Source organism: Netta rufina (assembly GCF_964035555.1).
Source record: "Netta rufina genome assembly, chromosome: Z".
Lineage (NCBI taxonomy): Eukaryota > Metazoa > Chordata > Aves > Anseriformes > Anatidae > Netta > Netta rufina.
The window spans coordinates 56,020,532-56,033,490 of record NC_140126.1 but is presented as its reverse complement, the minus strand read 5'-3'; the positions used below and the strand labels follow the sequence as shown (position 1 = coordinate 56,033,490).

Here is a 12,959-nt window from a genome sequence, read left to right as displayed (position 1 = left end):
ACAAAAAAAAAAAAAAAAAAAAGTAACATTTAATTAGGCCGCTAATACTAAGAAACCTTTGTAATAACTGTGAAATGAATTTTGCTGATTCTTAAACTGCGTTCTTCCACCAGAGAAAATCAAAGTGTCTCCATCTTCAATTAACTCTCAAGAAGGTAAAGTGGTGAAGGATTAGGCGACCTTATTGCTCTTTACAGATACCTTAAAAGAAGGCTGTAGCGAGGTGGAGGTTGGTCTGTTCCCCCACGTGCCTGGTGACAGGACGAGGGGGAATGGGCTTAAGTTGCGCCAGGGGAGTTTTAGGTTGGATCTTAGGAAGAACTTCTTTACCGAAAGGGTTGTGAGGCACTGGAACAGGCTGCCCAGGGAAGTGGTGGAGTCACCATCCCTGGAAGTCTTTAGAAGACGTTTAGATGTAGAGCTTAGGGATATGGTTTAGTGGGGACTGTTAGCGTTAGGTCAGAGGTTGGACTCGATGATCTTGAGGTCTCTTCCAACCTAGAAATTCTGTGATTCTGTGATTATCCTTATCTCAATGTATATATATCAAGGAATTGCCCAACTAAGTAGCACAGCATTCTAAATTTTTTTTCCTCAAAATTCAAAAAGAAAGAAAAAACACTCAGGATCTTAATGGGAACTGAAATAAACCTGAAGATACAGGTTTTATTGTATTGTGTAAAAAGCATGTGTCCCATTGCCCTCAAGAATTTTACCAAAGAAGATTCCTCATTGTGCAGGTCTCTAGAATAAGAATGTATGATACATAAGTATTTCACCTGAAGGAAAAAATATATTTTTTTTTTGGCCAAATTGCCTGAAGATTATGAACTGCAAAGACACGGATCTTTACAAGTTTTGGATAATGCCCTGGGAAATAATAAGTATTTTGTCAGCACATATAATGAAAACAGACATAACACCACAAAACACAAAAACTGTTTTGGATTTCTGGGAACCATTCTGTAGTGTTCTAGTGACACAGAACCTTTGAATAAACAATGTCAGCTAACAATGAAGGAACACATCAAATCTAACCAAAATGTTGTTCAAATGCTTCTTGGGAAAACCAGGAAGGCAGGAGCTGGGGAGGGGGTGGGGCAAGAAGGGAATTACAAAACCAGTGCAAGTTTATTCATCTTGCATCGCCATGCAGCCCATGATTAAAAACAATATGGTTTATAATTAAATATTTGGGAAGTGCTTAACGTCTTAAAGACCTGAAAAAAGTCCTATTTAAAAAAACTGCATTTTGTTAACTGCATTAAGTTAACTTAATAGCACAATAAGTATGTTTTATAAAGTCTCCCTAAAACTCTACCTGAACACCCACCAGTCTTGCTTCCGCTGCACTTTATTTTCTTTCTTTCCCCATTTCTCCATTCTCTATAGAATCATAGAATGGCTTGTGTTGGAAGGGACCGTAAAGATCATCTAGTTCCAACCCCCCTGCCATGGGCAGGGACACCAATAAATATAAATTTAGCATCTATTATTTCTAACATACGCCACCACTTTCCCTCCATCTTCAATCCTGACAATTTCCAGATGCACCAATCCATAAGTGGACGTGATTATTCGGCCTGGAAATTCTATCAGATAAGCCAGCCAATAGATCAGACAAACCAACCATGCATCAAATAGGATGTACTTCTCACAGCCAATACCTGGGGAAGATGCCAAGATCCCAGCAGATTATTGAAGCAGTCCTAACAAAGCCAACATATTTAACATGATGTATGTTTAGTAGTAGTTTAAGGTTCTTCTTATAACCAGCCCACCAATCTTTTTCTCACCAGTCCACGATATTTGCAGTATATTACTCATACGTTATAATTATTTTACTCCAAATCTCTGAGTCTCTGATGAAAGAAAGAAGAAGCAGTGCTTTCCTTTCTCTCAGTAGACCTTTCAAACTATCAGTTTATTCTTTGACATTTGCAGCTAACCTTCCCCCAGAGCACCTGAATTGAACTGATTTCTGTCAGCTTTACTGGCTAGACACAATGCTTTCAACATCAGCAAGACAAGGGACTTGTAATAAAAAAGGTCCCGAAGCGCTCCATCTGCAGCCTTTATATTTGGTTTATATGTGATTTATATTTTAGAATAAGAGAATAAGAACTAGAATCTCATCCCCACTCAAAACAGTGCGGATTGTAAGGACCACTCAAAAAAAAAAAAAAAAAACCAAAAACACTTTTCAGTGTCCTGGTCCCAGGGATTTCTAGAGTGAAGTGAGAACAAAAGAGGTGGCACAGGAAAGTGTCATGCAGAACATGCAGAATCATCCTCTACTGGAACAGCAACATTTCCGATGTTATCTGTCTAAATAAATTCATGCAGAATAAAGTTTTCCATCTCTGCCTTGTCAGCTAGCAAGGGAACGAAAACGTGAAGGAGATAACTAAAATTTAAACTAGACAGCCTACATAGCACAAATCACCACTTTTACAACAGAGAAAACAGAACTAAAAAAATTCATCCTCAAGATATTTTTTTTTTAATAAATTTAAAAGCTACAATTAGGCTAGAAAGAACAATTGAATAAAATACCTTGTACATCTCTGCTTCAATTTGTTGATGGACACCTAGGTAACTCTTCTTCACTTGCTGCTTATCTTTGATCATCATTGTAAGCCTATGCAAAGGCCCAGAATTAAGATCCTCTGCATGTGTCTTCATTATTTTGCTCAGCTGTTCTGTTTGTTGTACGACAAGCAACCAAGACTGAAAAAAAAAGAAAAGAGAAAAAATCAGAACAGAAAAGCAGTCACATACTCCGGATTATAAATAACCAAACAATGAATGCAAACTGTGGGAAAAGATGCAACATTATTTAAAACAATTCAGTACAAAAAATAATTAAACTTCCCAAATTCACTTGAGATCTTTCAAAAATAAAACTCTTGCTGCTATACCAAAGCCATGCCTTGAACTTGCTCATAAAGTCCTAAAATAAGCATCACAGACAAAAATACAGAACTGCATGGTGGCTCTTCAGCACTGCCCTAGCAATGCTGAACACCCACGAAAGCCTTCTCCGGATTACCTTCTCACCACCCCTAACAAGCACGCACTGGTGTTATTTGTCCTCCCATCTCCTAGTCCCAGTTACTCTGTTCAATCCGACTTCTTTGCCCTTGTCTAAGCACCTGACAGCAATATGCATTTGAGTTGCTGCTGTTTAAGAGGACACCATTTGTCAGCTGCTTCACGCAGCTGCCAGCATCAGAGCCCAGGCCACCAGTGGCAAAACTCAGGGAGCTAACAGGTTAAGAGGCACAGGCAGCTACTCATCTGTCACAGCAACTGAACAGCCCGCTGCACCCTCACCTTCATAACTTCCTTGGCCATTCTGTCAGTCAGTTTTCAGGGCAGCCTAACACACCCTGGCTTTGAATTTTGATTAAGAACTGTACGAGGAACACCAAGACTTTCAATGCACAGCAGAAATCAACAAAAAAAAAATAGAGTTCAGTTCAATTGCACGTATTTATTACCCTAAAGGACCCTGTCACACTTGGTAGATAGGAACAGTATTGGATTCATTAGACACAATTCACTACAGACTGCTGTGCTGCAGTTATAGTTTCCGAATGGCCATTTCCAAAACAATTATCAGTTCGTGAAGGCAGCCAGTATGCTAGTTTCACTGGCATTTATCCTACTCTTACTAAACATAATCCACCTTAAATCTTCACAACTTACAAAATTAATTTGTTTGGTAATTCTGGGATTTCCTTGTATCTTACACATAAACATATGTACGCGTTCATATATACATATATAAATCTCTCTATATAAATAAGTATCCCCATCTCTACATGACAATGCTGCAACTCAGAGTGGATTTTAGAGAACAGAATGAAAGTTAATTCCTGTATACATTAACCCATCTTTAACGTTTCCTTTAGCTGACAAACATTGCAGCGACTGGCACAGAGCTATCTCAAACTGCTCCAAGTGTGGTGCTGTAAAAGCTCGCAGACTGAAGCTTCCTGGTTGTATCTGAGAAGCGCCTAATCTCTCCATTACAGAGCACTTTCCCAATGACAACAGAAGCCATGTTGCAAAGCTTCGTACAATAAAAACAACATTAAACATCTGTATCAGAGCAGTGCATGTGGAAGAGTTCGTAACAGCACTCTCAGAAGTCAAACAGTAGCAGGAGTCACGCATTTTCTTTAAGAGTGATTTATGACTGGTGAGTCAAGTATCGTTTCAATCAACCCTAAGAAGCACAGAAAAAGCAGATTTTCAACAGGACGGATACTCTAACGAAATACATAGTTTAGAATTCACTAAATAAGCCCAATTAATACTGAAACATAGTGAAAACCTGTCTATTTAAAAAATAAATTAAAAAAAATAATTTGCACATTTTCCCATTCCTTACATCCCTCTTTCCATACTGAGAAAGCATTGGTTAAACGGGATTTCTGTGTATTGTATGATTATCTTTTATCATTTTAAACGGCAAAAGTTAAGGTGAAAAGTCATAATTGGGGAAGGGCTTCAAAAATGGAGATTTATACGGAACAAAAACACAGCTGGGTGGGGACAGCAGAAAAGGCAAAGCATTTCCTTTCACATAAAAAAACACAATCCATCAGAAGCAATAAAATATAATATTGTTTGGTTTAACAGTATTTTTTAGACATATACGCGCACAAAAAAGCTTATGGGAAGCACTTAAAAAAAACCCTGCTTTTCTGGCGTTAGAGGTTCCCGCCACTACGCCTTCCAGGAAGTTTACTGCCTCTGCATGGAAAAAACACCGGACAGATTTACGCAAACAGCTCCCTCAAAGTGCTCGCTCTTACTGCATGCTTAAAAAAAAAAAAAAAAAAAAAAAAAAAAAAAAAAGGCAGAAAGGATTAGAGAGCTCAGAATTTATTTCCAAAACCACATTTGAATACCCAGAATCAAATATATAGTTACAGACTTTTAAATCTTAGGAGACGTAAGACGGTAGATTTATGCCCCATAATAACTGGGTCAGATTTTGATTCTGTAAAATGTCAGAGACAATAAGTGTCATGAAATAGCGAAGTGTATTAGAACAGTGGGAGTAAAATAACCAAACAATAATTCAGGTATTTTAACTGCCAAAACCAGTGACAATGTATCACCACATAACCTTGAAATCCAAGCTGACAGTGCAATTTCAAGGCAAGCCCATACAAAAGACCTATCAGTGGTATATGAATACTTTTGCTGTTATGCAAACATGCAGAGATCAGGGATGGGGCTTAAGAGAAAAACAGCACCTCCTTAAAAGAAAAAATAAAAGGAACAAAAAATAATCCTGAAAAAATAACTCAAGTGCCAACATCCAAAATGACTTCAAAACGTGACACAGACGCCTCTGTTCAACACACAAAGAAAATGTCTTAAGACACACCTTCAGCTTCTAAAAGTTCATTTCTCATAGGGAAAAAAAAAAATTAAAAATCACTCAAGTGGCTAGGCTGAACTGGCCAATTGAAGTATAAGGGTCACAATGCTCAGGACCCTGGTGCCAGTACTTCTTTACTGTTCTAGCTCTAATCCACTGTTTCATTGCCCAGAAGAGTTGCAGGACAGCTTAGCAAGCACATGAAAACAATCCCAGTGGGGCAGTAATAGCAGGAATGACTAAGCATACCATTAATTCTGTAAAAAAAAAAAAACAACTGTGGGATATGACAGTAGAAAGTCTGAAGAAAATACCTGACTTCTGCCATTATTAGTCTAACAAAAACGCTTTAACATTAATTTACCAAAATCATCACAACTGTGTATAAGAAGCGTAGCTAGGTGAGTAGCATTTCAAGTACACCACCAAGACACACAGATGAAAAACAAATGCAGCTCGCAACTTACATTGCAAGTATTATTGTGCGAGGCAGGGGACAACAACAGGACTAATTATAGATACGCACTGTGCAGCGCTATTTTGGGGGCAGCTGAAGCAGTCTAGCTGTCTCAGTGCAGCTTTCACATCACACACACAGCCACTGTACTCCAGTATCAATCTAGACTGCTGCACAAGGAGCACTGATGTTCCTGCTGCAATGCCATAGCTGGTATTCAAGCAGCAATTCCATAAGCCCACTGCATAAAAAACTGCTTTGTCTAAAATTTAACTTGACCCAAAAATTGTATTTTCCTGCAGAGTAGAAGATCAGGATTCATGCCAGACTGAAGGGGCTGTGTAACCACTGCTGCAGCAGAAAGGACAGATATTGAATAAGGCACTAAAAGAGAATTGTTTTCTCTCATCAGGAAGGAATCCAAGTCAGAAGTGAAGCTTATGAGCAGGTGAAACAGGGAAGTTTGCTTCATCAGTACCCTCCCTGTACTTGCTCTAAACCTGACCATTAACAGTTTGCGGGAAGGACAGCCTTACCTTTATAAAAAGTCAACACAGTAATTTTAAATGGGATGCAAAATAACTTCACAATTATGAGGAACATCCTGAATTAACGTTTTGTTTTTACACCACATACTGTGGTGTGAATAACAGGCGGAATGCTAAGCTTTGCCTTGGTTTCCTGGTATTTTTCTATTTCTGTCACAAATTCTATACAGCATAAACAATAGTTCCTATTTAACTGTCTCAAAAGAAAGGCTTACTACAACATTCCCTATTTTCAAAACACTAAACAAATTAGCAGCCTCAACCCAAAGCCCTAAAATACCAAACTTCAGAATCCAAGATTCCAGCTTAGTTAATAATCTCAAAGCAAGACTGGAGTTCAGCTCCATGACACTGAGCTCATTTTAAACACTTGGGCAACATTAACTCGCAAGCAGCTGAATCAACAGGAATCCAACACAAACTAAAATAAACACACCAAAATCCAGCTTCTTATCTTATTCAACTCTTATTTCCTTAATGTAAGGATATTACTAATTCAAAATACTTCAGTCTTACCTTGGACACGTTGCTGATATAATCCAACTGGCAAGTGCTTTCTTTATCTACTTGATTACAGAGATTCTGTAAAGTAGAGGCATACTCTTTATCACTTTTTACACGCATGACCATAAATTTCTTCACCGTTTCCAGCAGTCGTAGTTCCCAGTCTTGCAGTTTTAATAAAGCATCATGAGAGTACTTCAGGTCACTTCCAAACCCCATTTTTAAGGCACTATATACCGCACGGGTGAAAATATAGGCTCTTCACCACATCTGTAAGTAAAACAAGGTTCATGAGATCCAAACAGAAGAAAACCTTTTAAACGTTACAAAGAGCAACTCTTAACACCTAAATGCTGAAATAACTTAGCCACAGGACTACCTAACACCGCTTTGACACAGACAGACAGAAAGGTCAGAGAAGCATTTCAAACGCCAAGCTGAACTGAAAGAGATCCAATGTCCTCGCTGTCGCTTTGAGCTGCCAGCGTCACTTCAGTTTGTGACCTCCAGTTTCCCACCTGTAAAACAGCAGCACAATGGCACCTCCGTAGCTGAAAGGGGAGTTATGAGGGAACACACTGATGCACCTAAGAGACACTAAACAACACACGTATTTAATCAAATAAATATACGTGACGCTATCTCCAGACAAGAACTGCCATTACACTGCTTCACTCCTGGTGACCCAAAATACTTGATTCTAGTGAATACCGTCCTAAGGACATAAAAACCTCCAAATGAACCATCGGTTCTCAGGCACTGCATCTAGAGTAAATGGATAGCTAGAAAATTACTGCTAGTTTCGTCCTAAACATTGCATTAACAGCTACTAGAGTTGCAGAGTCAACCTCCCAAAAGTCGGAAAATATCCCAAACCAGGTTCCTGTGCAACCTTCCACTGTTCCTGGGAGAAACATATTAGGGTAGAGTTCTTTATTTCTCACATTCTTCCCCTAAAGCAGTCCAGTCTCATTACACAATATGAAATCATTATTTGATATCATCACTTGATAATCTGATTAAGAAGTGCCACATTATAAAGCCCTGTAACACAGCTGCAGGTCAAAGACACGTATCTGAGCTAGCTGTAAAACATGATACACACGGCCACATCTGAAACCACATTTATTTCCATAGACTTGTATACAGTTTTGTAACGTGGGCCAAACCCTGTTTTCTGTGCATATACCAAAAAACTGTTTCCACACTGATCAGCTTAAAAAATGGTAAGATAAACTTACATGAACTGCAATTACAGCTCTAGACTACTGTACTCACACTGCCTTTGCATTACCTACTCACCAGTTCCTGCACTCCAGCTAAGCCATAGTTCTTCTGAACACAGAGGTACCCATTTCTTCATAGGCTTTAAACTGCCACGTAGATTATCAGTGTTTTACAAACATTAATAGCGTCATCTTCTTAGCAGCCCAAGAGCTGAAGCAGGACTAATACAGAGAGACCCGAGACACAGAAACTACTGTTGACATTATCCTCACTAACCCTGGTATTCACAAAGCTCAAAGACAGACCTTTCAGGGTGCCTATCATTTCAGCATACTGAACATCTAGAACAAAGATGTTATTGATCTCAGTTACCTAAAAGTTTCAGAAAATTTTACAAGTTAACAATCTCCTACAACAATCTCCAAGGTAGCCCGACTCCCAAAACCATTCCTCTCTTTCTGCAGTTCCCTGCCCTTCCAGTAAATTACAGAAAAAAATCCTCATCCACTATGCATAGAAATGCATGCAGGTACCAGGGTACAAGCCATGGTACAATGCTACATAATGAAACAAAAATCCCATGAAGAAATGATGAGCAGCATTGTGTTATTATGCATGTAGACAATACAGGCACATGAAGGTTATGAGAGCAACCTTAAAGCTATCACAAGCCTCCATATGCTCGTAACTTTGAAGCCACGCACTTCAGCCAGAATGCTGCCTGATGGCTAGGAGCTCAGGCAAACAGCAATCCTGCATTATTTATACTGGTTTATTTATGAAGGATGAACTATGCTTTATTAATTGCATTAACATTTGCACAGTTAAAGTTTAAGAGTAGTCTTACAAAAACACTGATAATTTAGTAAGATAAGTGAAAGAAAAGATCTTACAGCATCTACTTACTGACGACTTGTGCTTCCCTCTGTGATTTCTCAACACTCTTTAGACCAACCTCCACTGCTGTGACCAACCTCATTTTTCTCCTAGCATATTTTAGCACATGCACTAAATCTCCTAGCACATTATCAACGTGAAAAGCTGTAGCTCTATTTTCTTACATCCCATTCAGAAAAGATGGGAACTGAATCTCAAGTTGAAGTTGTGTGCTATAAAAGGCAGGAGGGCAAGGGAAGGGTAACATATTCTCAGCATATGATATTTCAGTCTGCTTCTAGTGACTCACTATGGAGCCAGAAGATCACAAAACTGAACAGAACAGATGATCTGCTAACATTTCACTGCAGCCTGCTAATTCACCCTTCACTAAGTAATAATTTGATTTTTTCAGGCTACTCTAGTAGATGCCTGAGTATATAGACAAAACCTGTGTGTATACTGGATGCTGATCTTCGGTTTCAGTTATTCCCTTCACCACAATAGATGCACCACAGGAAAAGTTTGTTTTACAAAGGTAATAAAATTCTGATTTGGTAAGATGAGCAAGGGCAAAGTTTCAGAGCCCATGATTCTCAGCTCAGCCTCCACGCCTCTTCCTTGAAAATTTAGAAGGTGTCCCATCAAAAAATTCAGCTAATCTCAGGCACTCCAATATTATGGAAGCAAAGAAGTTGTGAGCAAGTATCCGAGATCTAACCTACTTAATAGTCAAGAAGCTAAAAATCATCATTTTTAATTATACACAGAAAACTGAAACCAGTACTGATTACATGGCCACTTACTTGAAGTCAGAACTGTATGAATTACCAATCACATTATCAGACGTGCTCTACGTAATCCGTATTTTGAATGCTCTCAAAAAGCACAAGCGCATTTCCAAAGGCCAATGTTCAAAGAAACAGATCTGGCATCCATACGAACAGGCACTTTTCCAGGCCTGGTGTTGCCCCCTTGGCATACACAGCCAGCTGCCCCACAGGGTCACCCAAGAAGCATCAGGATCAGTGCCCTGCCTCCCCCACAGCACCCAAAGGTGCTGTTCGAGGACGGGGAGCAAGCACAGCTGCCTCCTCTGGCCTGTTCCTCCTCATCCTTCCCCACGTCCACAGTCACTGGATTAGGCATCAAGCATTGGCAGTCCCATTTTCGTTTGCTTTGCCATACAACACTACAGTGCTAGCACTGAGAGAGAGGTAGATTCTCACCCCGATTCTGCAAGCACTGACTAGAGGCAAAACTGAGTAGTGAAATGAAAAAAGTAAATTCAGGAAAAAGTTACTGTGGAACCAGTAGGAGATGCAGGGAGCATGACATACAAAGGTACTTCCTCCTCCTCCAATGCTGAGCATTTTGAAATGGTCTACGTACATACCTCTAAAATTAGTGGATATAGAAATTAGCCAATCAACATTTGGTAAGTTTTAGTAGTTATAATACATGCCAGAGCCAATTCCAAGGAAACTAGACATTTTCTTTTTATCACAATTCATAAAAAAAACTAATCATTGAGAGGTACGAAGCCCTCCATGCACATTTAAAAATGCAAGATGAGCAACCACTCCTTGAACAGCTCTAAATTTTACTGCATTTACCGAAGACAGCTTGTGACTTGTCTCAGCCACCACCACAGCAATGTGGTCAGGTTCTAAAACAACGATGTTAAAATTTGTCAGACTCACAGTCGAAAACTTCAATGACAGCCACTTAATTCTTCAGTACTGCATCACTCCGCTCAGCAAATAAAGCCGATACTCTGGCGTTAGTAGTCTTCCTGGATTCCAGAACTGAAGAAAGTGGTTTTCACAGCCACTCTGCACTTAAAGATTACAATCTACCCCAACAGAGGAATGGACAGGAATGGACATAGTGAGTCAGATCAGAGGTACCATCTGCCTGACAATGACCAAAAGCAAACAAGGAGGGAATCCACATCATCCATCAAACAAGATGCATCCAGTATCATTACTCTACAATTAGCAATCACATTCTTCTGTGTATTTCATAAAATCACAGAATCATTAGGGTTGGAAAAGCCCTCCAAGATCATCTGGTCCAACCATCCCCCTACCACCAATGTCACCCACTAAACCATGTCCATAACCACCAGGTCCAACCTTTCCTCGAACACCCCCAGGGACGGTGACTCCACCACCTCCCTGGGCAGCCTGTCCCAGTGCCTGACTGCTCTTTCTGAGAAGAAATATCTCCTCATTGCCAACCTGAACCTCCCCTGGCACAACCTGAGGCCATTCCCTCTAGTCCTATCACTGGTTATCTGTGAGAAGAGGCTGACCACAGCAATATACTAGAGAAGACACAAGTTGTTAGGGGTGTGAGGGCATCCTGGGAAATACTGTTATATATATATGCTGTTCTTGTGGTTTTACAGTATGAATGATGATGAACTTTCAAGGCCACAATAGGCAGGAAACTGATAAGCCACAAAACAAACACATCAGACCCCCAGCTAAATTCAGAGCAAGGAAGCACAGCACACATCTGACCCCTCCAGAAGAAGGAATATGCAATGGGTCACTCTTGACCAGCTATCAGCTCCTAAGTGTATGTGGACTCCAAATTGTTTAGCAAGATTATCTCAAGGGCCTTTTCTAGAAACATTGAAAACACTTTAAAAAAAAAAAAAAAAAAAATGAAAAAGAGATGAGGGCTTTGTTTCAGGAGAAACAAATACTCAAATTCAAAGTTTCCATACTGATAAAGCAACTTCATGAGATGATCGATTTGTTACATAGTCCACCTCCATTTCTGAACCTCAGGCTTACAGTAGTTATTTTCCATCAGAACTAGGAAATAAATCACTTAGCCCTCCCTCCACACCCTAAATAAAAATTATAACATTGAATTTCTCCTAGTGTACAATCTACTCGCAGAACATACATCATCACAAAACATAAAATATGTGCTTTACCCAACATTTGTTTACACTACCCACTTAACCAGAATACTGTCTTCGCATGCATTTGATGCTAAATGCATGGAGCAGAGTCAAGAGATGAACTAATGCTTCCATACAGCCACTGTCACCAATAAACATCCAAAGCAGAAGCATAAACGTAGCCTGATCATTTCAAAATTGGTCTGAAATATTATTCTACCCAAGGCAAAATAAGCAGCTTATTTTTAGGATTACATTTCAGCAAAGCATAGCTCACCTACCTTAAAAAGTATCCCCAACAAACGATCCTTAGTACTACTTCTCTATAACTCAGCAGCTACTTCTTCTGATTTTCACTTTCAGGAATATACTTTCACTTTCCGGGAGTTCTGTGAAAGAAAAACAAACAAAAAAATGCATTTTTTATTTCAGCATTGTAAAATATATTGCAAAAAAATAAATTTAGATAAATTGCTTCACATTTTCATTTTCTAACTTGAAAATATATTTAAAAAAAAAAACAGTTGAGGAAAACAAAAAGAAATTCTCAAATGACTGCAAGTAGTGGTTTGCTATCACTTTATTTAATGTCTCAAAATCACGTGTGTAGTTTTTCTATACTCATGTAACTGACAATTTTATATTTACAAATAAAAAAAAGTTCTTAGAAATTTCTTTTGATGTTCTTTTTATTTTGGAAAACTAAATAAATACATTTATTTCTGAAATTTGCCCTGGATAAAACTAGAAGAAAATCCATTAATAAAGAAAACAAAAGCATGGGAAAACAGAATTCATTACATGAAAGACAAACTTCATAGCAGTATTTACACTGGTCTATAAGAAAACAAGTAGCAACATGAGAAAGGCACCAAACAAGATAAAGAACATTTATTATATAGCTCTAATTACTGCAATACATATAACAGCAAGAGGTCATAGAGCTATAAAGACTACAGCACTCCAACTTCAACCTGCAACTCTGGACTGCAATCTAGGCAAAGGTTGAATTTTGAGGTTTTAAAA

The 12,959-nt window shown here is 38.9% G+C and overlaps 1 protein-coding gene across 3 annotated transcripts in view; it reads right to left on the bottom strand.

The window, feature by feature from the left end:
* Nucleotides 1-12,959, bottom strand: part of FER (FER tyrosine kinase) — a 192,104-nt gene that overhangs the window by 169,244 nt on the left and 9,901 nt on the right. For all 3 annotated transcript variants that reach the window (XM_084305460.1, XM_084305461.1, XM_084305462.1), the window contains exons 2-4: nt 12,215-12,322; nt 6,923-7,180; nt 2,557-2,730 (exon numbers count right to left, since the gene is read on the bottom strand). In XM_084305460.1, the coding sequence (XP_084161586.1) occupies nt 2,557-2,730; nt 6,923-7,129 (381 nt within the window). In that variant the 5' untranslated portion in view covers nt 7,130-7,180; nt 12,215-12,322. The remainder of the gene's footprint in view (nt 1-2,556; nt 2,731-6,922; nt 7,181-12,214; nt 12,323-12,959) is intronic.